This window comes from Staurois parvus, unplaced genomic scaffold (assembly GCF_062004578.1).
Source record: "Staurois parvus isolate SC_StPar_1 unplaced genomic scaffold, SC_StPar_1.0 ptg001847l, whole genome shotgun sequence".
NCBI lineage: Eukaryota > Metazoa > Chordata > Amphibia > Anura > Ranidae > Staurois > Staurois parvus.
Genome location: NW_028319643.1, coordinates 313,850 through 338,984, shown reverse-complemented (window position 1 = coordinate 338,984; position 25,135 = coordinate 313,850). Strand labels below are relative to the sequence as shown.

At 42.8% G+C, this 25,135-nt stretch overlaps 1 protein-coding gene and 2 non-coding genes across 3 annotated transcripts in view; all 3 read left to right on the top strand.

The window, feature by feature from the left end:
* Nucleotides 1–25,135, top strand: part of GLCCI1 (glucocorticoid induced 1) — a 139,449-nt gene that overhangs the window by 97,151 nt on the left and 17,163 nt on the right. Inside the window, exons 5-6 of the mRNA XM_089664182.1 lie at nucleotides 9,109–9,258; nucleotides 23,685–23,898. Of these exons, the coding sequence (XP_089520308.1) occupies nucleotides 9,109–9,258; nucleotides 23,685–23,898 (364 nt within the window). The remainder of the gene's footprint in view (nucleotides 1–9,108; nucleotides 9,259–23,684; nucleotides 23,899–25,135) is intronic.
* LOC149434039 (small nucleolar RNA SNORA54) lies at nucleotides 5,028–5,158 on the top strand. Its single transcript, XR_016308822.1, has one exon. It is a non-coding gene; the product is annotated as a small nucleolar RNA SNORA54 (small nucleolar RNA).
* On the top strand, nucleotides 10,041–10,171 carry LOC149434038 (small nucleolar RNA SNORA54). Its single transcript, XR_016308823.1, has one exon. It is a non-coding gene; the product is annotated as a small nucleolar RNA SNORA54 (small nucleolar RNA).

Here is a 25,135-nt window from a genome sequence, read left to right as displayed (position 1 = left end):
CTGTGCTCTTGCAGTCATTTTTACAGGACGACCGTGCCTAGGGAGAGTAGCAACAGTGCTAAACTTTCTCCATTTGTAGACAGTCTGTCTTACCGTGGACACATGAACATCAAGGCTTTTGGAGATACTTTTGTAACCCGTTCCAGCTTCATGCAAGTCAACAATTCTTGATGGTAGGTCTTCTGAGAGCTCTTTTCTGCGAGGCATGGTTCACATCAGACAGTGCTTCTTGAAACCAGTAAACCCAAAACAGGTGTGTGTTTTTTAAGGGCAGGACAGCTGTCAGCAACACATCCAATATCATCACACTGATTGGAGTCAAGGTTGGCTCACTCCTGGCTCCAATTAGCTCTGGGAGAAGTCATTAAGCTAGGACCTCACATACTTTTTCCTCCCTGCACTATGAATGTTTACATGTTATGTGCAATTAAACCATGGCAACATCTAATGTTTGTTGTAGTATTATGTTCAGCAGACTGTGTTCTTCTATTGTGACTTAGATGACGTTCAGAGCACATTTTATGCCCAATTCATGCAAAACTCCACGTAATCCCAAGGGGTTCACATACTTTTTCTTGCAACTGTATATTTATTTCAGGTACTTGTATAGTGCTGTCAATTTACGCAGCGCTTTTTTTATATATATTGTACATTCACATCAGTCCCTAACCCTCAAGGAGCGTACAATCTAAGGTCCCTAACTCACATTCATACATACACATACTAGGACCAATTTAGACTGGAGCTAATTAACCTACCAGCATGTCTTTGGAGTGTGGGAGGAAACCCACGCAGGCACAGTGAGAACATGCAAACTCCAGGTAGGTGGTGCTGTGGCTGGGATTTGAACCAACACCCCTAATACTGCCAGGCGGAAGTGCTAACCATTTAGCCACTGTGCTGCCCATGTGCAGTCCATGAAAGTGTAAATCAGTCCCCTGATTCCTGTAAGCAGTAGTGAAAATTCTTCATTCCAACATGACCACCAACGTGAATAGCCACCACCATAATATCAAATCAGAGGCTTACCAGATCCTTAGACCCCTTTGCTATAGGGGGTCATAACACGCTCAATTTGTTTTTTTTTTTCATCCGCACGCTTATTCTTTATATGGAACCCAATGCACCGCCTGAGATTCACCAAGCCGTTACGATGTTTAGGGTCAAAATCTACTCATGCAAAATAAACAGGTGCCTCTCATAGTGCAGTAAAAACAACCGGTTTATTTGAACAGACAGAATTGCACTTACAAACACTGAAGATAAAAAGCATCAATACACATGGAAAGTCCAAGATGGTGGACAACGCGATGACATCAGAAGGGAGGCTCCACCCAACGAGTTTCTTTGGATAACCCTGGAAGACGACTGGTTATGATGAAACTGGTCAGGTGGAGCCTCCCTTTTGACGGCATCGCATTGTCCACCATCTTGGACTTTCCATGTCTATTCATGCTTTTTATCTTCAGTGTTTGCAAGTGCAATTCTGTTCAAATAAACCGGTTGTTTTTACTGCACTATGAGAGGCACCTGTTTATTTTGCATGATATACCTTGACCCTAAACATCGGAATGGCTTGGTGAATCTCAGGCGGTGCATTGGGTTCCATATAAAGCATATGAATGCGGATGGAAAAATACAAATTGAGCGTCTTATGACCCCCTATAGCAAAGGGGTCTAAGGATCTGGTAAGCCTCTGATATGGTATTACAGTGGTGGAAATTCACATTGGTGGCCATGTTGGAATGAAGAGTTTTCACTACTGCTTACTGGAATCGGGGGACTGATTTACACTTTCATGGACTGCTTGTGTTTTTGTTTCTACTTGTGTTTATTTGAGCACTGTTTTGTTTTTTTAATATTTGAAACATATCACTAACCTATTTGTATGTAATCGATTGCTCACACTTGGCGCAACATGAAATTATTTTTGATTTGTCATTGAGAGGGGATATCCTCTGAGTGTGTCTGCAGCTTTGCATAACGTGAGTGTGGGGTATTTGCGCAGTTTATCACTATCAGTGTCCAGCAGAGCACTGGTTAAAGCTTGTAGGAGTTTTCAGTCTCTGAGGCTGCAGGACCCCTGGCCCTCTGTCTGGACAGTGCTAATTGGCCCTGTGCTGATCACTTACACTCACCCACGAAAAAATACTCCTAGCAATACACACCATACTGAGCATGTGCAGCTTGCCCCCAAGGCTCAGTTCTATCAGCAGATGGATTGGGGACGGTAGATGGGGAGGATCAGAGAAGACAGGCTCAAACCGCCTTTTTACACAATGCAGAGGATTAACCCCTTAGGTTCCACAGTGAGTATAACAAGCATGCTTTACTGCGCATACAGACTGATTGTACTGTTGTGGGTTTGGGAACACTTTAAAAATGCTAGTGTGAATGGAGCCCTCAGCTTTCTGCTGTTTACAAAATTGACAAACAGGATGTCTTACAATTGCATTTTAACAAGTGGGACCATTCCTTTTCTGAAGGTTGTGGTCTCAGATATCAGATTTTTGTGAACTGCAGTCCGTTTTTGTTCTCCCCATTCCCTTCTTGTAGGTTCTGTAAAAGCTGCGATGCTGGCATGTGGAAATCCGTTTTGGCTGAAAGTATAAATCTACCGAGACAGGCCCAACACCTTCCAAGAAAACATCGACTGTAATAGCTGAAATTTATACAGTGCGAGATACTTCCCAGCACTGTGCAGGGGGAAGGGAAGGCAGGCGTGCATTAAGAGAACTTCATGGTTTTGTTTGTTTTTTGGGTTTTTTTTTAAATTTTGTTATAAATGTGCCTGAGATTTCATTTTGGCAATTGATGATTGAGGAGACTGTCAGGACTCATTTACATTAGGTGCATTTATTGATTCAACGCAGGTGCAACGCAAAGACAAAAATCAGTTCTGTTCACACTATACATGGCCATTGTGTAAAAATGTAGAATGTGCGCCACAGCGCGTCCTGGTGAACGAAGCAATGTCTCAATGAACTGCAACAAGTAAACATTGCAATGCTCATCGGGGACACGCTAGAAGACTTCATTCACACTTGGGCAACTTTTCATGTGACTTTGGACGGCAAAGTTGCACGACAAGTCGCCGCCAAGTCTTTTCAGTGGGACCCATTCATATCTGTGTACCCTAGTGTCGCGGTGATTTTGAAAAGGTGACCGCTACTTTGGTGCCACTTTTGATGCGACATTGGTTCGGAGAATGGAAAATCACATCAGTCACGCAACTTTGGAGACACGCTAATGTGAATGGAGCCTTGGTGGGAATGGGCCTTTATTTCAGTGATAACCACCAGTTGGATGAGCCTGGAAGAAGTTGGAGAACATAGAAATCTTTTTCTGCAATGGGAATTTGGTACAGAAAACGTGTTTAGTTTTAGGTGAGTAAACATTGTGATAACACAACATATTTGCTCACCAAAAATACACCCTTTGAGGGCCGGCTCACACCAAAACACAGTGCAGGAAAGACTCGTTCCATGCATGCGCTGCGTTCTATCGCACTGCCCTTTCTAGCTGTAAGCAGGTGCCAATGTATTGATAAGGGTAACCCAAACGCAGGTTGCAAACTCATTGCCTTGCAGTTTGGTGCAGCGAGTTTTTAAAAGTATTGCATGCACCACTTCTTCCCTGTTTTCAGATGAATAGGCTGCAAAACGGCATGGCACTGTGGGTTTGAATCTGCACATTCCAGCGTGGATCCACCCTAAAGGAATACTTTAGGTAAATATGAACATTCCTTTTACATTTAAAGAGGACCTGTACTGAAAGTTGTGCCCAAAAAAACAGGCAAATGGCAGAGGATTAGTATTGACTTTGACCACCCTGCTGCTGGTCTTTTCCCAGTACTGACTTACCATGCTTTGTTCTATTGTGTCTATGTGGAGGCAGCTATCTAGGTAGAGGAGCAAGGCTATTATTATTATTATAATACAGTGTTTAGTGCCAAACGGTTTGCTCAGCGCTGTACATTAAAGTGGGGGACAATACATGAGACAAGACAGTAACAATACAATACACGAGGGGTTTGAGGGCCCTGCTCTTTCGAGCTTACAATCTAGGAGGCTATGGTTCCTCATGTCAGTGCTGACCCCGTCGATGACTGGCAGGTAATGATCAAGAAGCAGCTGAAAGAGGTGCAGCGCAGATTCACAGAATGAATGATGTAGAAGCTGGGAGATCCTTCCTCTCCAGCCTTCTCTCCAGTGAGGAAAACATTGAGCGATTCAAAATGGACATTACCAAATCTGGTGGGACAAACATTCAGAGGCAGTGCCTTAGATGATTGCACACTGGATTTGAGGCTCTAGGCACAGGAAGTACACTGATTTTACAGGAGGAAATCAAGGCAATTGGTATGTTTTCATGGTACTGTCTAGGCACAATTAACATGGTTAGATGTTCCTTGCTAAATGGCAAATCTACAATTTTGTGTTCCAGGGGCAGACTGACCATTTGGAAACTCGGGCACTGCCCGAGGGCCCGGGGTCAGTAGGGGGCCCATGAGATGCCCCTGGTACCTTTTTTTCATAGGCTTTTTTGAGTTTGGGCAAGGACACGGGCCCCATGATCCCCTATTGCCTGGGGGCCCCATGAGTTGTCAGTTCGCCCCTCGTTAGGACCATTTTATTTGATATGGTTTGTGACTGACTACAGCTTTCCTCTCTACATTTGGCTGTACTGCTAGTTACATCCCGGTGATCGGTCAGACTTTTCTGTTTTCATGTATAAACGCAGACCAGTGTGTTCCCTAGTTGCAGCATCACCCCCTCTCTGATCACCCTGTAGTCTCAGCCATGCAATGTGCATTTTAGCATGAGTGGGTGGTCATTGGAATCCTGTAGCAGGCTGCAAATATCAAGGAGCACTGTAAAAAGTCGTCTGAATCTAGCCACCAGGGATTATATAAAACCAAGTTTCTGGGTTTTCTTTTTTGAGTGGGGTTATACCTTCCCTGGTCAGTATTAGTTCACTGGCTTGTGTGTGTGTGTTGGCTTTTTGCACAGAGGGTCGTTCTAACTCTGCACTGTTCGTAACTTGCTTCCAGCTCTCTTCTGGCTGTAGGTTCCATTCCAGTGCTAGATTATAACTGGTTGGGGGGTGCATGTGGCAGGGACTGTCCTGTCATTTCCCCAAGAGACCAGGGACATAATTTGTTTGAAGTGATAGTCTTAAGCTGGCCATAGGTGGATGTTTTTTTTTTTTTTTTTTTTTTAAGATTAGTCAGCCAGCTGATCAAAAACACCCGAACAGATTCCCCCCCATTGACACATTTGAGGTGAGTGGGGGAATCCCCCCCACTGCACTATTGAAAACATGCCAACAGTCCCGCAACATGCAAAACAAGTGTGATAGGTTTCGTTTTGAATGGCACTCCAACGCATCTAACTAGTGTAATCGTACGTTTTAGCCCGGGTTCACATTGATGTGGTGCGGCACATCACATGTGATTCACACAGGAAACCGCACTTATTCCTGTGCAAGCTGCATGCAACTTCATTTTGTATGGCTCAGATTGCACCACATCCGCACCAAAATAATGCAGGACCCCCTTTTTTTTTTTTTTTTTATTTCTTTTTCATCCTCACCAGAATCTGATCACATGGGTATTCACACTCATGCGATCAGATTCTGCACATCGCACCGCACTTTGCGAACTGTTTTTGGGGTGTCATTAACACACCCACAGAGGTTTGCATGAACGGGGTGCGATCATGATGTGGTGCGGAAATCGCACTGAAACCAGTTCGAAGTTCGCACCGCATCAGTGTGAACCCGGGCTTGGTCTTCTCGAATATACAATTCCTTTTTGGCAGAGTTGCCTTTCAGCAACATACCGGTACATGAAGGACCAAGTTTCCATGCGCTAATGAAACATAACACTGTTTGACTATCTGACTGGACCTACCTAATTGTAGGTGAGTGTACCTGGTGGAAGCCATCTTTGTTCATTAAATAAGCAAGTTTGTGTGTTTTGCTTGGCAGCTCTGTGTGGTGGTTGTGACTTTGGGCTTGTGAATGGGAATAAGCAGTATGTTTTCAGGTGAGTTCTGCTTGCATCAGTTCAAGAGGTATGTTTCTAACTGCCTTGTCATCCGTCTTACCTGCGTTCAACCTTATGATAAGCTGCATCAGCCTAGCTACGTATTACTTACTACATGTTTTAAATAAATGTTAGTAAAATACAATTTGTATTATATGTATATTATATAATAATTACAATTTGTAATTTTACAAAATAAAGGGAGATAGTACAGCTACAATGAGGTTCAATACAAGGGGGTTAAGGTTTTTTTTTTTGGTTTTTTTTGCCTTGTATAGGGAGGTGAGCAGTTCTGATGCCGTTAACCACTTGCTGACTGCAGATAGCCGAATGATGGCTTCACCGCGGCCGGCCAGTTCTTGGAGGACGTCATATGACATCCTCCCAGAACGATCCCTTCTGCGCCCCCCGACGATATCTGTGATCGCTGTCCTATGGACACAGCTGATCATGTGATGTGGTAAAAGGCCAGTCACAGTGGTCTTTTAAAATGTGATCAGCTGTGTCCAATGACACAGCAGATTGCCAGTTATCGGCTGCACTATCTTCACACTGTCACAGCGTGAGGAAAGTACTGCCGATAACTGGCAATTGTTAGAGGATGGATCGACACTGATCATCAGGGCACTGATGATCAGTGCCCAGCAGTGCCACCCACCTGTGCCCAGAAGTGCCGCCGGTCAGTGCCCATCGTTGCATATCAGTGCCGCCAGTCAGTGCCCATCATTGTTGCATATCAGTGCCAGCTCATCAGTGCCGCCTATCCATGCCCATCAGTGCAGCCTCAATGCACATCAATGATGGAGGAAAATTACCTGTTTGCAAAATGTTATAATAGCAACAAAGAGAAACTTTTTTTTTTATTTTTCGAAATTTTTGCTCTTTTTTTTTTTTTTTTATATAGCACAAAAAATAAAACGCCCAGCGGCGAGTAAATACCACCAAATGAAAGCTCTATTTTTGTGAAAAAAATGATAAAATATTCATATGGGTACAGTGTTGCATGACCACACAATTGTCATTCAAAGTGCAACAGCACTGAAAGCTGAAAATTGGCCTGGGCAGGCAGGGGGTATAAGTGCCTAGTAGGCAAGGAGTTAAAAAGCCTGTTTGTACAGGCCTGTAGTGTTTGTATCTGCTATGCAAGTCCCCAAGGCCCCCTGCACACAATGAGAATATCGGACAAATGATCATCTGTTTTTATTTTGCATGCTAGTCTCATGTTGAAAAGGAATAGATTACCGAAGTTATGAAAATTCTTGTAAAACAGAATACAACTTTGTGCGATTATGTAATGTATCCTTTTGTTTCTGAGCATGCACGGTCACTCGAGAGAGAGATATAGATATTTTTTTATCTATTTATTTTTTTTGGACAAATACTGTGCTGTTAAACGAAAATAGTTTTCTGGTATCGTGTGAGAAAAATGTTACATTTATCCCTTTTTGGATAATTTCGCATGAACTGCTGCGATAGGCTCTCAAAAGCTGCATGCTAGCGATTCGATTATCGGACGATCACTCCAAAGGTGGTATTTTTTGTCCAATTTTCTCATTGTGTGTATCCGCCATTAGTCAAGTCTGTGATGTTTAACAGTTTATCATTGTGGTGGTTTTAATGAGTTTTCTACCAATCTGTAAGAATCTGGAACAATTTAACCGGTAAAACTCTTCTCCGTAAGGGGAATCCAGTAGTTCTGACCATATAAATTGCATCTTCTCGCACATCAAAGTTTTTCAGTTAGTTGCAAAGTGTGTGTTTGGTCTAAAATCTGTGGAGAGGGTAGTAGGGGTCAAAGGGGTTTTCTCTTGGAACTGTTTTGCCCAGTTTATAACACCGGTCTTTGCATGTTTGAGGTCATCTTGATGTTTTAACACCCGATTCTCCATGATGCTCATCTTTCCTCATAACTGTGTATTGTAGTTCTTTAACCACTTGACCTCCTGGGAAGATTTACCCCCCTCCCCCTTCCTGACCAGGACATTTTTTGCGATACAGCACTGCGTTTTTGTTTTTTTTTAACTGACAATTGTGCAGTCATGTAATGCTGTGTATACAATTACATTTATGTATTGCTTCCCCCACAAATAGAGATTTCTTTTGGTGTTATTTAATCACTTCTGGGTTTTTTATTTTTTGCACTATAAACAAAAAAAACTAAAATTTAGAAAAAAATACTTTACTTTCTGATATAAAACATTCCCAATAAAACTTTTTTTGACAAATCAAATTGCGTCATAAATTTAGGCCAATATGTATTCTGCTACATATTTTTGGTTAAAAAAAAAAATTCCCAATAAGTGTATATTGATTGGCTTGCGTCAAAGCTATAGCGTCTATATACTGGATATTTTTTTTCTAATAGTAATTGTGTCAATCAGCAACTTATAGCGGGACTGTGATATGGCAACAATCGGACATTCAGACTGGCACTTTGGTGGGAACCAGTGTCATGAATACAGTGATCAGTGCTAAAAATATGCACTGACACTGGCTGGGAAGGGGTTAAACATCTAGAGTGATCAAGGGGGGGGGGTTAACTGTGTGCCTAGCTATGTGTAATGTTTACTGTATGTGCTGTTTTTACTAGGTCATGTGCTGGATTCTATTCCCTGCTTGCACGGAAAAAAAAAAAAATCCAGCTCATTGCTGCTGTCAGAACACAGCCCTGACTTGTTTACATAGGTAGAGCTGTGTTCTGTCAGTCTCCTAGATAATCAGCAGGTGCCGATGCTCATCCATTGGTCAGCACCCGCTGATTGGCATCTGCTTTGACCAAACACAGCAGAAGTGGCGTGCACCTGCGACCAGGAATTGTAGTCCCATTTATATACATGATTCTGCACAGCGCGGCTGCCCTGTAGCAGTATATCTGTTATGGGGCAGTCGGCAAATGGTTAAACTGCATGTGTGGTCAGAAATGGCAGCTACATATAGCCAGACACACACATGCATAGTGCTTCTCATTTTAGAAGATCACTTTTACTAGAAGAGGATGTTTACAGGATCTGATGTTCTGCTTTGGTTTTAATACTATCTTCCTGTTTATGTGCTTCTAGGCTTCATCATCCCGATCCATCCCTGTGCCCACTGCAAGCATCCTGGTACCCAAATCTGTAGGCACCAGAGTTCCATGTAACGTTGAAGGAATAAGCCCGGAACTCGAGAAAGTCTTCATTAAAGAATCTAGTGAAAAAGACGGAGTCAAGGTATCGTGTGTTCAGTTACAGGAATGTTGGTTGACGTTCCTACATTAGTGAGTAGACGAGTTGATGTTGGCGCTTTGTCTATTGCCAAAATGGGTACAGAGGACATGACTGTCCTGTTTGGAAAAACAATGAGTTAACTGTATGCACCAGCAACAGGCCTGAAATCTAGGCAGAATTGTCTACCCTCCAGAATTGGCAGAGGCTAATGCAGATAAGACACCATGGTTACAACAGTGACAGCTCTCGGAGGATCTTCCCGCTACCTGTTGCTTAAAGAGGAATTCCGGATATGGCTATTTTATACATAGTTACTTGGTCCAGCTTGGACCCATGTAACTCTGTATCTACCTTACCTGGTCGATACCCCTGGAAATCACTGAAGGAGATACCATGTGTGATCTCCACATGGTTCCAGGTCCCGTGATGAACAGCTATCCTCCTGCCTTCTGAACACAGTAGGTCGGCCGTTCAGCACAGTGACATCACATTCTCCTTCTCCTCGTGCAACCGAGGATGCTTTGCATTCACTCAGAAAATGCAAAGCATCCTCTGAATGGCACCTTTGCTGAGTGACCGACCTTTTTCGCTTCTAGGCCCAAGCAGCTCACCAAGGCTCTGGTTTCTTCAAGTGGAGAAGTGGACTCCTTCCTGGTCCTACCTCTTTCTCAGTCTTTCAGCTTGCTTCCTTCTTTTTTTTTTTTTTTTTCTTCCTAGACACACTTTTAGTTTGAGAGGATTTTATATTACTGTAGAGTTCTTTGTTTTGAATCGGGTGTCTGGCTCTGCACTGTTCGTAACTTGCTTCCAGCTCTCTTCTGGCTGTAGGTTCCATTCCAGTGCTAGATTATAACTGGTCGGGGGGTGCATGTGGCAGGTACTGTCCTGTTATTTCCCCTAGAAACCAGGGACACAAAAATTAGGTCTAAGGGAAAAATAGTCTAGTCTTAGTCTATATCATTTTTTTGTTTTGCTCGTACTCTCCATCAGCCTTTCTCGACTCTTTTAACATGGAGGAGCCCTTGAAATAACTTTAGTTCTCAGCGAACCCCTACTAATAGTATTTACAGCTCACTGCATTAGAATAAACAGGAGATTGTGATAAGGAATAGATAATGTAGCGCGCTCGGCGTTTTTGAAACCCAGGGCTTCTCTATACAGCAAAGTTAATTTCAGTAATAACAGACTGCAACTAATAATGGCCAGAAAATGCAGAGTGATTAATAGTGTTTTCTCACATTAGTGGAGAAATGCCTGCATACTGTGATGTATGTATGATGTAACAAACATAAAACATCAGAGTGCAGCGCTTAAAAAAGTAAATGTGTGATTCCCAATAATAAAAAGTCAATAAAGCATCTACGGTGTTTCACTGGAGTAATGCAAACTTCCACGGTCTTTACACCCTCAAATGACAGAAATGCGCACTCACCGGAAACGCATGGATTATGCGCATATATAATCAAGCATCCCAGGTGATAGGAACATCAAAGGTTAGGCAGCAGGCATTTCCCTCATGGTGGGTCATCAGACTCTTTAAGCAGATCCAGTGGTCCCCTTAAGGTCAGCCAGGTGCTTCATACAAAATTCCTCTTAGGGTGGCAAAGTGCTTCCTCTGTGGGGATGATAGCTCCACATGGGAGCCCCAGAAAATAGATGCCAGAGATAGTGTAGTACTTCCCAAACAATTTTATTCATGAAGAACACAACAGGGCAGTATGTATTGTCAATTTCATGTGAAGTGACGTCACGCTCTGCACAGCTCCTCCTTAGGCCTTTCGTGCTACAGGCACATCATCAGAGGGGAGGCTGTACCAGTGAAACACCGTGGATGCTTTATTTACTTTTTATTATTGGGAATCACACATTTACTTTTTTAAGCGCTGCACTCTGATGTTTTATGGTTATATTGTTATTTTAGAGGTATTTTGGTTGCCTGAAGTGTTCTAGCTGCTGTATTTATAAGAGCGCTCACTATCTTTTATGCTGATGATGTAACAATGCCCTCTTAGCGTCTGTAGTCAGTGAAGTGACCATCAGGGCTAATTCTCATTTCATCGCAGCTCCCCGCACCGAATCACATGGAACTGTACAGCAGCACAGCACATCGCGCTGCTGTACAAAAAATGTCCCTTGTGCTGACAGTTGGTTAAATTGCCCCTTGCATTGGTGGTCAGTGATTATTACAAAAATGCTGAAAGGTCTAGGGGATAAAACCTATCAAGAGCGACTTCAGGAACTTAATATGTACAGTCTGGAGGAAAGAGGGCAAATAGGAGACATGATTGAAACCTTTTATCTACATCAAAAGGGTAAATATGGTTCAGGAGGGCAGTATTGTCAACACGAAACCATAATCAAGAGCATAGGGGCATAACTGGAGGAAAGTTCAAAACTAATCTCAAAGTACGGTTTTACTGAAAGAGTAGTTGATTGGAGTAAACTTCCAGCAGAGGTAGTGACCCAGTCAACAGTCAATGGCTTCAAACATGCTTGGGACAAGCATAGATCTATACTCGGACCAAAAAGTCAACAACCCCAAAAAAGAAAAAAAAAAGGGAGAGACGCGATGGACCACTTGATCTTTTTCTGCCGTCACTTTTATTGTTCAAACGTTTTATTGTTTTCAAGGGGAGGGAACATAGGCATGGGACAATCCACAAACATTTGTACAATGCAATTTGTGAATACAGATATGGCGTCCAAATAAGGGAGGGGAGAAAGGCACCAAAATACAAAAAGTTGCAGGTTAGATGACCGAGAGAAGGTATAGTTGTATGCTTGCCGTCACTTTTCTATGTTTCTATATTGCTCCTTATCTTGTTAATGGTTAAAGATACAGATAGCTGAAAGAAATTTGCTGTCAGTGGTTACTTATGTGAGAAGCAAATGTTGCTCTTTGCTTAAAGAACCCTTAGTAACTTCCAGAGGAACCCTGGACTGCTCTAGGGCAAGAATCTGGTTGCTTGGACTGTGTCCATTTGTTAAAGTGTCCGAAGGAACAAATGTCTAAGTCCTTTTAGATGGTTTTGCGAATTTGAGCAATGCAAACTGAGCATTTCACGATAAATAAATTATAAGTTAACTTCTATAAAAACTGCATATCAAAGCAATCGGTAGACTCTGACCTTTTCTTGCAAAAATTTGTTCTTAGCCTTGCCCCTTTTTGCCCTTCAGGCTTCCCTTAGTCCCTATATTTGATTGACCGCTTTACTGAATGGTGACTGACATGGAAAGGGGACAAGCCCAAATCCTTAGTGGTGTTGTAAAGGTGAAAGATTTTTAACCTTAATGTATTCTCTGCATTAAGGTAAAAAAAAACCTTTTAATAGTAGCTCCCCTTAAATACTTACCTGAGACCAGTCTTGATCCAGCGCTGTGCACGTCTGTAGCAGCTCCTCTCCCTTCACCCCTGTCTCATAGGCTTGTCTAAGAGCAGAGGGAGCTAATGGCTCCTGCTGCTGTCAGTCAAAATCTGTGATGAGAGAACGGAAATGACCTAGGCTATGTCTGAATAGACGCAAACAGCCCGGCTCAGGATCAAGCACACGCACGTGCCCCCATAATAAGCAGCTTCCTATGGGGGCACTCAGCAGGGGGGAGGAGCTAGGAGTGCCATTGAAGAACCCCAGAAATGGAGGTTCAGGGTTCCTCTGTGCAAAACCATTGCACAAAGCAGGCAAGTAGAACATGTTAATCTTAATAAAATAAAGCTTTACTGTCACTTTAAGGAAAAGTTATAATTGGGACACTTTCACCTGTCTAAGCTGGGCAGAGTGAAGGTGCCTCCTGATAGCCCCACTCTGTGTCCATAGTCCACTTTGGGTGAGCTCTGGTGTTACATTGAACATATGAGGTTACAGCATGCAGAATAAAGGCCTAGCTTTCATTTGTTCCTTATTGCCTGAGAAACAGAAGAGACTTATGATGTGCAAAGGCGTCAGGAAGTGGGTTTGACTGCTCAAAAGTCCTACAAACCCATCTTTCAGATGCCACGTGCATACGCTTCATTTGTGCTAAATGTTACAGGAAACCTTTTTCACATTTTATTTTTGAGTAACCTCTTGCTCCTCACCGCATATATGTGGCAGCAGAGAGGGTGGACTTTAACGCCCACACGCTCCCAACACAGTGACCAGGCTGTCATAGAGGACCATCAATCTCTAGTGGTGTTTCTGAGCTGGCAAAATGGGCTCTCAATCAGGTGACCACTGTAAGCCAATCAGTGGTCATATGATCAGGCAGTCCCTCCCCCACCCCTTGAGTTTAAAGATCCATTTACAGGCCACAGGGTGGGACAGGAAAGGGGTAAGGTTATGTAAAAAAGCCTGGGCAATAGAAAACATATTCAGTACCTCACTGCTATACATACATCTTTCCACATTTTGGTCTCTCTAACCACTTGAAGACCAGGCCTATTCTGACACTTTTTGTTTACATGTAAATATCTGTATTTTTTTCCCCCAAAAAATTACTTTTATCCCCCAAACATTATATTTTTTTTCTGTGTCAGTCGTTTTTATTAAATTTCAAGTAAAAAAAATAAACCATATAAGGTAACAATATCATATACTGTGCTCAACCCCCAGGGAAGCATACATAATATTGGTGACATCAGGAAAAGACTAAGTAGGGGTCCCATATCATAGTCCAGCAATGGGTAAGAAGAACGGTGTTGATGGAGCCAACAACTGGGGAGTCCACTATTGTGGTGGATGGCAGTCCAAACTTTAAAACAAAACTATGCAATGAGTGCCATTGAATGCTATCTGGCAGCAGGACCCAGCTGGAGGGTCAGGCAAGAATACACCTGACCGTTCGCCTGCCCATCCACTGGGCCAGACAAGCAATAATGCTTCACACGCTTGCTTTAGCATAGGTGACGGTCAAGGTGTGCCTCCCCCCCACCCCCCTTCTAGTGCCTGTGTCCCTTCACCCCCCTGCCCCCCCCCCCACACCCACCCCCTTCTCATCCTGTAGCGGCCCTTTGAAGCCGGGCCACACAGGATGAGAAGTGTTACTTTTCACCCCTGCCGCAGTCCACTTCCTCCCATCCAACACAGCCGGGTGGGAGAAAGATGACACCCTGCTGCGAGATTCACACTGCTCCTGGCCATACGGCCCAGAGAGGGTTGAGAGAGGTTCCGGGACAGGGCCGCCCGCTTGACGCTGCGCGCCCACCCCCCGGTGGGTGCAGCACGGGCACAAGGCTTCCTGCACCCTCCGGAGACAAAAGCCACGCTCTCTAGCGCGCGGCCCGTGTCGAGGGGGCGTGCCTCGTTGCCCGGGCAACGCGCCACGCCGCCCGATGTTGCCAGGGCAACCGGGAGTGTCCTGCAAAGCCTTAAGAAGGCAGATGCAGGGCTCTCCTGGTTGTTCTATTCTGCTGCAAGCTGCTGGGAGGTCTCCGCTGAGGCGATACCCCCGCAGCCACTCTAAGACCCGGGGATCACAGGATCATTACCCACTTTGCACTCTGCATCACCCCAGGGAGATTAAGGATTATTACCCGCTGAGTACTCTGCATTATACCAGGGATACCAGGACTATTACCCGTTGAACACTGCTAATACTCAGGGCTCAGGAGGAGTACCCGCTGCTACACTGCCTGATACTGTGGGGCCAGGATTGCCCGTGATGTGTGCTGGTAATACCCGCTGTGTGTATCCTCTGCTGTGTGCTGAGAGGTATCGCTGTCGGCTGCCATGAGCCAGGAAAAACCCCGGCCAGAACTGTGAGTGTCGTCTTCCCCTGTACGGATTGTCCGTGAACTTTTCCCCCCTTACCCTTTCCTGCCTGGATTACAATTATTTTGTCCCTTCCCTGCTCCTCCCCTAGAGACCCTAGAGAATACAATGGTGGGTTTTGCAATTTTTTGCATCACCGTATTTGCGCAGTGGTTTTTTCAAGGGCAATTTAAAAAAAAATAAAAAAATAAAACCCTTGAATTTCAGTGCACAAAAATACAATACCCAATTGTTTAGTAAAATATAAGATTATGATACTCTGAGTGAATAGATAACCCAGTATATCCCGCATTAAAAATGCTCATGCTTGTGGAATGGCTTCAAACTACGGTACTTACAGAACAAACAAATCTCCAGATGAAGCTTTACAAGTCTTTACAGGTTACCAGTTTTAGAGTTATATGGGTTGTCTGGTGTTAGAATTATTGCTCACGTTTGCAGCGATACCTCGACGATTATGTACTGACGTGGGACCAACACATGCATTCGCCTTTGTACTTGAGCACGGAGGGACGGAGTGCTTTTAAATTGATAGATTTTTTCATTATATACATTTTTGTAAAAAAGGTAGGGACTTAGCGAGCGCTTACAGACAGCAGCAACTGCACTAATAAAGGAACCACAAACCTTCTCAATAGACAATAGGATAAAAAAAGTGCAGCGCTAAAAGCAGTAAAATAAACACATATTGCAATATAGTAAAAGTAGTAAAACCCCATGACGTAAAATACCACCATAAGTGCATAAATGTATAATAGGTAACAACCCAAAGATTAACAAAACAGAACCAGCGCTCAAATCTTCATGCAAACCAAGGAAATGTCAAAATGCCAACCGAAGAGGTGCTGCCCTTCTGAGATCGGGTAATCTGGCCACTAGTGGGAAAAAAAACAAACGGGCGCACTCTCATCGTGCATTACCGTGGTAGTCCACGTATTTATTAATAAAAAAGGATTATATACTCACAAACCAAAGTGATAAAAAGCAGTAAGGTGGTCCACAAAAACAGTCACAATATGGCTGTGTCTAGTGATGCGGATAAGCTAACGCGTTTTGGGAGCTGTACCCCCTTCCTCAGGTAACAACCCAATATGAAGGGATGACTTCCAAGCGTTTAAGTCGTCCCTTCATATTGGGTTGTTACCTGTTATACATTTATGTACTGATAGTGGTATTTTACGTCATGGGGTTTTACTATATCGCAATATGTATTTTTTACTGCTTTTAGCGCTGCACTTTTTTTATATACATTTTTGTATTTTTACAATATCTCTTTAATTTTTTTTTCTTAATCACTTTTGCTTTCACAAGAAATGTAAACATCCCTTGTGATAAAGCATGACACATCCTCTTTACTAGGACATGTGGGGTCTATAAGACCCCCTATATTTTTTCTCTGCCTTTTTTAAAAGCATCGAATCGAGCCAAGATCAGTTTGAACAGATGCATTCCCAAGCCAAAAATTGATTGTTTACATTCAGCCCAAACCAGAAGTGATGAAAGGCTCATCGCTTCCCATTTCTTATAGAGATGATTGGGAACATTCTAGGGGGCAACACCTTCCACTGCAATCCAGCCGCTAGGACTGATTTTACATGAAAGCCGATTTCCGGCTGTAATTGCAGGCATCATCCCAGTATATATACTTGGATCTAGCAGCGTACATGCACAGTACCTGGTCTTCAAGTGGTTAAAGTGAAAGTATACTCTCCTCTGCTCCAGCGATGCTGTGTTTTGAAGTTCCCTCACTGACAACAGCCATTTTGATTGGCCAGGCCAAGATGACATCACTCCAGCGCATGTGTGGGAGATCATCCAACTCGACAGGTGACGAAATTGTACACAAAGTTGCATGTGTACAGTGCAGACAGGCAGGTAACACATTTTAATGCAGACAAGACCTAGTATATCTCTTCTGCATTAAAACCCTTCTCTGCTATCCCTTGCTGAGCTACAAAACACTTCCCTTTATGTTATAGAGAAGGGGAGGTGTTCTGTTGTCCAGCAGATAAGAACTGGGAGGACTGCTTGGGATTTCAGTGTAGCAGGGCACTGTGGTGTCCGTTCATACAGGAAGTTGGATGCTCACTGGATTTCTAGCTGAAAGACAAAACCAAGGGAAATGTGCAGAAATGTACTTTAAACACGTAACATCCACCCTATAGCAGTCCTACTTGCGCTTCTGCCACACGTGGGGGGAAAAAGGACATACATTTAATTTTGGGTACAGCGTTGCATGACCGTGCAATTGTCAAAGTAACGTAGCGCCATATCGCAAATAAAAAAAATGGCCTGGTCAGGAAGGGGGGGAAATCTTCTGGAGGGCAAGTGATTAACATCTTCAGGACTTTATAGAGGATGTATTTTGTACTTTACATTTTAGTTGCACTTTCTTGGGTACAATTGTGTGCTATAGAGCACAGAAACATGGAAGTGTGAACATACTTGGCGTCTCTGTAGTGAAGTGATCACGTATACCTCCGCTTCTATCTAGCAATTATTTCCCCCTCTTCCTATTCACCTCTGTGCTGTAGATTCAATCAGAGTCTATTTCTGTGCCTGTCATTACTGTATAATTCCGCACAGACTCACGCCCACCCCCTGTCGGAGCCGGGCCCGAGTTTTAGCACCACATTCCCCTTGTCCTGACCCAGAGATGTACGCCTACTTTTTTCCAGTTTGGTGTAGGAGTTTTCCTCGCACAGAGCGGCTGTAAATCCTGTTTGTTTTCTTTGTACAATCTATAAATACATTGCTGGGTACGCAGTTTTCCTGTGAACTGTTCTTAAAGTAGAATGGGCCGCATGAAGCAAACACATCTATATATAATCTGCAATTGAATTGCCTTTTTATTTAGCTGGGGCTGTATATGGAATGTTGATTGTTGCAGGATTAAAACTACCATCTGGGCTTGTCAATGCTATTTTTTTTTTTTGGATGAAGCAGTAAACATTAAAAAGTTGTTTTTTAAATGTAAAAAAAAAAAAAAAAAAACACCAAAAAAACAGGTTCACATTAAAGTAGACTGAAATCTCATGTAAGCTTCAACACACTTGTCATTTCAAAAGTTGATTTCAGCCTTATAAATATGCAGCTTTCAATTTAAAAAATACCATGAAGGTGAGGAGGTGGAAAGGATAGACGCCATCAAATTTGGGGTGTGCATATTACGAGGGAGTTGTCATGGTCTCAAAGCACTTGTTTTTTAGTGTGAAAAAGCACAGCAGAGACTGTTTCTTTGGGGGAGACTGTTTCTTTGGGGGAGACTGTTTCTTTGGGGGAGACTGTTTCTTTGGGGGAGACTGTTTCTTTGGGGGAGACTGTTTCTTTGGGGGAGACTGTTTCTTTGGGGGAGACTGTTTCTTTGGGGGAGACTGTTTCTTTGGGGGAGACTGTTTCTTTGGGGGAGACTGTTACAGGCTGGATTACCCCTAAAAGTGATTACAAAGGCTCCAAATTTTAAAAAACAAAATAAACACAAATATGTTCTACTTGCCTGCTCTGTGCAGTGGTGTTGCACAGAGCAGTTCTGATGCTCCTTTTCTTGGGTCCCCCACTGATGCTCTCATGCACCCATAGCAAGCCTGCTGCTTTTGGGGTGCTTGTGTGAGCTTGTTCCTGAGCCACACCCTGTGTCCCTAGACGCACAGAGCGCAGCTCAGCCCCACCCCCCACTCTTTCCTCACTGGCTGACAGTAGTGCAACGCTGCTGTCTCTGGGCCGATGAGGAGGTAGAGAGCCTCAGCTCTTCTGCACAGCGCTAGATCAAGATCAGGCACGGGTAAATATAAGGGGAGCTGGAAAATAGCTGCATGCAGCTATTTTTTTACCTTTAAAGCAGAGACTGCATTAAGGTAAAATCCTTTTAGCCTTTAGAACCAGGTTTGTAGTCAATGTCTATCATTGCACTATTCAGATTTTTTTTCTCCACAGTGCTGTAGTGTGATATGGTAGCTGCAGGGCAGAGGATAGGAAGTGCCTGTCTCGTGTGGTAACAGCACAGCGGATCATAGGTACAGATCTACCAAATGTTCATAGTGTATGCCAGCCTATGAAATAAAAGCAGGCAAAAGCTATTAGAATTGCTCCAACCCATCAAGATGAGTGTATTTGCCCCATTGCTGTCAGGGAAAGACACAGGCACTCTAATTGTTTGAAGTATCCATGTCTCCATGCTTTATTTTGCTGAGAAGTTATTTTGAAAAAACGCACCCTGGCATTTCTGGACTTGGCCATCTTGAGTAAGGGCAGATGATTCCTGTAGCATTTACTTGCTGGAATCCATTTGCCCCTAGTTCAGTCATTGGCTGAGCCGAGGACCCTCTCTTCCCTTTTTAAGACTCTTGAGATATACACCCTCATTTTCCTGGGCATGGAAAACCGGAAGGAACTGAAGAAATTTAAAAAAAAAAACAAGTTTAAGACATGTAAATGATATGTTGTTAGTATTAGTAAATGGATAAAAAACTATAAGGATTAAGAATAGTCCATGTACAGGTGAAACTCGAAAAATTAGAATATCGTGCAAAAGTTCATTTATTTCAGTAATGCAACTTAAAAGGTGAAACTAATACATGAGACTCATTACATGCAAAGCAAGATAGTTCAAGCCGTGATTTGTCGTCATTGTGATGATTATGGCTTACAGCTCATGAAAACCCCAAATCCACAATCTCAGAAAATGAGAATATTGTGAAAAGGTGCAATATTCTCGGCTCAAAGTGTCCCACTCTAATCAGCTAATTAAGCCATAACACCTGCAAAGGGTTCCTGAGCCTTTAAATGGTCTCTCAGTCTGGTTCAGTAGGAATCACAATCATGGGAAACACTGCTGACCTGACAGTTGTGCAGAAAACCATCATTGCCTCAAAAAGTAATTGCAAAAGAAGTTGGATGTTCCCAAAGTGCTGTATGAAAGCACATTAATAGAAAGTTATGTGGAAGGGAAAAGTGTGGAAGAAAAAGGTGCAAGCAGCAGGGATGACCGCAGCCTGGAGAGGATTGTCAGGAAAAGGCCATTCAAAATTGTTAGGGACTTTCACAAGGAGTGAACTGAGGCTGGAGTCAGTGCATCAAGAGCCCCCACACACAGACGGATCATGGACATGGGCTTCAAATGTCGTATTCCTCTTGTCAAGCCGTTCTTGAACAACAAACAACGTCAGAAGCGTCTTACCTGGGCTAAAGAAAAAGACCTGGTCTGTTGCTCAGTGGTCCAAAGTCCTCTTGTAGGAGGAGTTTTTTCATTCTGCTCTGACTGTCCTATGAGGTTGCATGACCCCTGACCCTCTGGCCAGTGTTGATTGGCCCTGTGCTGATCACATGCACCAAAAGAGGAAAAAAAAACCCAAAAACGTTATCAGTACACACTAAACTGAGCATGTGTAGGGTGACTCCTAGAGCTCTGTACTATCAGCAGAGAAGACAGGATCAAACAACCTTTTTACACAATGCAGAGGATTAACCCCTTAGGTTTCACAGTGAGTATAACAAGTGTGCTTTACTGCATATACAGACTGATTGTACTGTTGTGGGTTTAGTAACACTTTAATGACTGGCATAGTACCACTGGATTGACATAAGGCCAGTGTGGTGCCTATATTTTAAAGGGGTCAGAGTCTTTACCATGTAACTTAGACCTGTTAATTTAACATCTTTAGTTGGGAAGATATTGGAGCTGAGTTCAATAAAAGATCACATAGATGAGTTCTTGCTGGAAAAAAAATTTCGGCGACAGCCAGCATGAATTAACCCCTGGTTCACATTAGTGTGGTCTGTATTTGTATGGACACAGCAGCCTATTCATTTGAATGGGCTGCTGTGCCTGCGTTCCACACTGGAAAAAGGGGGGATATGATCTCTATGTATAATACATAAGGGGGGATATGATCTCCATGTATAAGACATAAGGGGGGGATATGATCTCCATGTATAAGACATAAGGGGGGATATGATCTCCATGTATAAGACATAAGGGGGATATGATCTCCATGTATAATAAGGGGGGATATGATCTCCATGTATAATAAGGGGGATATGATCTCCATGTATAATACATAAGGGGGGATATGATCTCCATGTATAATACATAAGGGGGGATATGATCTCCATGTATAATACATAAGGGGGGGTGTGATCTCCATGTATAATACATAAGGGGGGATGTGATCTCCATGTATAATAAAGGGGGATGTGATCTCCATGTATAATACATAAGGGGGGATATGATCTCCATGTATAATACATAAGGGGGGATATGATCACCATGTATAATACATAAAGGGGGATATGATCACCATGTATAATACATAAGGGGGGATATGATCTCCATGTATAAGACATAAGGGGGATATGATCTCCATGTATAATAAGGGGGGGATATGATCTCCATGTATAATAAGGGGGATATGATCTCCATGTATAATACATAAGGGGGGATGTGATCTCCATGTATAATACATAAGGGGGGATGTGATCTCCATGTATAATACATAAGGGGGGGTGTGATCTCCATGTATAATACATAAGGGGGGATGTGATCTCCATGTATAATAAAGGGGGATGTGATCTCCATGTATAATACATAAGGGGGGATATGATCACCATGTATAATACATAAGGGGGGATATGATCTCCATGTATAATACATAAGGGGGGATATGATCTCCATGTATAATACATAAGGGGGATATGATCTCCATGTATAATACATAAGGGGGGGATATGATCTCCATGTATAATACATAAGGGGGGGATATGATCTCCATGTATAATACATAAGGGGGGGATATGATCTCCATGTATAATACATAAGGGGGGGAATATGATCACCATGTATAATACATAAGGGGGGGATATGATCTCCATGTATAATACATAAGGGGGGGGATATGATCACCATGTATAATACATAAGGGGGGGGGGATATGATCACCATGTATAATACATAAGGGGGGGGGATATGATCACCATGTATAATACATAAGGGGGGGGATATGATCACCATGTATAATACATAAGGGGGGGGATATGATCACCATGTATAATACATAAGGGGGGGGATATGATCACCATGTATAATACATAAGGGGGGGATATGATCTCCATGTATAATACATAAGGGGGGATATGATCTCCATGTATAATACATAAGGGGGGATATGATCTCCATGTAAAATACATAAGGGGGGGATATGATCTCCATGTATAATACATAAGGGGGGGATATGATCTCCATGTATAATACATAAGGGGGGATATGATCTCCATGTATAATACATAAGGGGGGATATGATCTCCATGTATAATACATAAGGGGGGATATGATCTCCATGTATAATACATAAGGGGGGGATATGATCTCCATGTATAATACATAAGGGGGGGGATATGATCAACATGTATAATACATAAGGGGGGATATGATCTCCATGTATAATACATAAGGGGGGGATATGATCTCCATGTATAATACATAAGGGGGGGGATATGATCAACATGTATAATACATAAGGGGGATATGATCTCCATGTATAATACATAAGGGGGGATATGATCTCCATGTATAATACATAAGGGGGGGATATGATCTCCATGTATAATACATAAGGGGGGGGATATGATCAACATGTATAATACATAAGGGGGATATGATCTCCATGTATAATACATAAGGGGGGATATGATCACCATGTATAAATACATCAGTGGTTCATATAGTGAACTCGGTGTAGAGTTATTCACCCTGAGGTCATCACAGAGGACAAGGGGGTACGCTTTACGTCTGGAGGAAAAGAGATTTAATCTCCATATACAGAAAGGTTTCTTCATTGTAAGAGCTGTGAAAATGTGTAAAAGACTCTCTCAAGAGTTGGTTCTGGCCAGCTCAGTAGATTGTTTTTTTAAAAAAAAGGCCTGGATTCGTACCTAAATTCACATAATATAACTGGATACTAACATTTTATAGGTAAAGTGGATCCAGGGAATATTCGATTTGCCACTGGAGGGGGGATCAGATAGGAATCCCCCCCCGATGGAGCAAACTGGATCATGTTTTATTGGGGTTTTTGCCTTCCTCTGGATCAACTGTGAGTATAGGATAGTATATATGGGTTTTTTTTTTTTTTCCCCCTCCTCTGTTGGTTGAACTGTATGGACTTTGCATTTTTTGGGGGTTGATGAAAATGCAGTTGAACTGCCTATTTTTAGCACATCCCCCAACTGTAAGTTCAATATCTTTATATGGAAGTGTTGCTTTTGAATAGGGTGGTTTGATAAACTGGTTATTTAATTGATTTGCATAATTGGAACGTAATGGTCCTTTTCAACAAGACCTTATGTGTGATAGTCTTTCTGACTACCAGTGACCGGCCTTAAAATAGAATCCCTGCCTGCCATGCAGCCATGTAGGTTTCTTTTTTGCAGATCTGTATCTGGTCAAAGCAAGTTAAATCACCACTTTGCACATCTCGGGGCTGTGACTTTAGATTGCCTATACCTGTCTCTGGATCTCTAGGTCATTTTAATACACTCGGTAACATTTCTGCTTACCGTTTCATTGTATGCTGTGCTTGCTTTTCCCAGGATGCAGTAGCTGTAGGGCATTTTTTTCTCTATTTGTTTTAGACTGAATTACTTTGCAGTTTTTAAAACCAGTTTCAGAGTTTGTATTTTTCTCTACAGCCTTTAGAAATTCCTGATGGACGTCGAGCTCCATTACCTTCCACATATCGCAGCAGCAGCACACGCAGCATCGACACTCAGACGCCTTCTGTCCAAGAGCGAAGCAGCAGCTGCAGCAGCAACCATTCCCCATGTGCTTCTCCATCCTGTCCCCCTGAATCACAGGAGGGCAGCCCTTGTTCCACAGATGATCTGCTCTTTGACAGAGACAAAGGTGAGTGTAGCGGCAGACGCCACCCCCCTGCTTCTGTCGCTGTGTTCAGCCTGTGCCGCTTTCACCTGTCCATTGTCATTTTTCATAGTTCATGTCTTCTCGGCCATTTTGTGTCACTCCATGTATGTCTTTCCTTGCTTTGTGCTTCTTACAAATATCTTCCATAGATTTCTTTATACCGGGGAAATTAGATTGGCAGAACTAACATTCAATCTGTCTGCTCTTTAATGACTCTGCTTTGGTAGGCGACATAAAGTGCAGCAAGACCTCTAGATCCTGAAGATTTGATCAGCTTTATTTCCTGAAACCTTGTTTTCAGTGTGTTTTACTTGTGCTTTTCTGTAGGAGATAGAGACTCTCTAATCCATACTAACATAGACAATTGCTGTCTCTTTATATGGTCGTCTTATATGGCTTACTGAAGAAAGAGAGAAACTATTAACCCTTTGAGGACCGTAAGGTTTTGGAACGCCAAAAGAATAAATTTTTTTGTTTTTAAAGTTCGTACACTTCAGTTGCTGTAACTAAGCCATTTCATGAAATATTTGGCAAAAAGCTAGATCCATTTGTTGTTTAAGAACTAATATTTTGACTCAAACCAAAAAAAAAAAGTTTAAGTTCTTAATCAGATGATACACGCAATTACAAACATGGGACAAATACGTCCCTTGGTCCTCAAAGGGTTAACGTATTGGGGCCCCCAACTATTAGCATTTGTTCCTGACAGAGAATTTTATGTATAACCGGAAACCCAAAAAGTAAAAAAAGGTGATCCTGTGGCAGGAAATAACAAATATACCAATCTGTCCCACGGCCTGCTCTGCTGATCTTTGCTCCCCAAAAGTATCCTCTGCATCTGACTCCTCCTGGGAGTAATAGAAATTTAGAGATGGCTGCTGTAGTAGTGTCAGGAATAGTGATAATCTTGTCCTTCACCTGAAGATACATGTCTTATCAGGCATTTCCGTATACCGGCATCATTTTATATTCCTCTTTCCTCCGACTCTTAGGGTTATGGGTGGGTCCTTTTCTCCCTCTCATACAATACATAAATATTGGCCCTGCATTGTACTTGGTTACTTCAGCACATGATTGTCGGCTGGAGCTCTTAAAGGAGAGGTTTCAGTACACCAGTCGCACAGATGGAGGGAGCCTGCTGCAGTGAGGAAATGGGTGTTAAACCACCTACCCTTAGACTTCTTTAACCCTTGCAGTGTGGAGGGGCCTATGGCAAGGG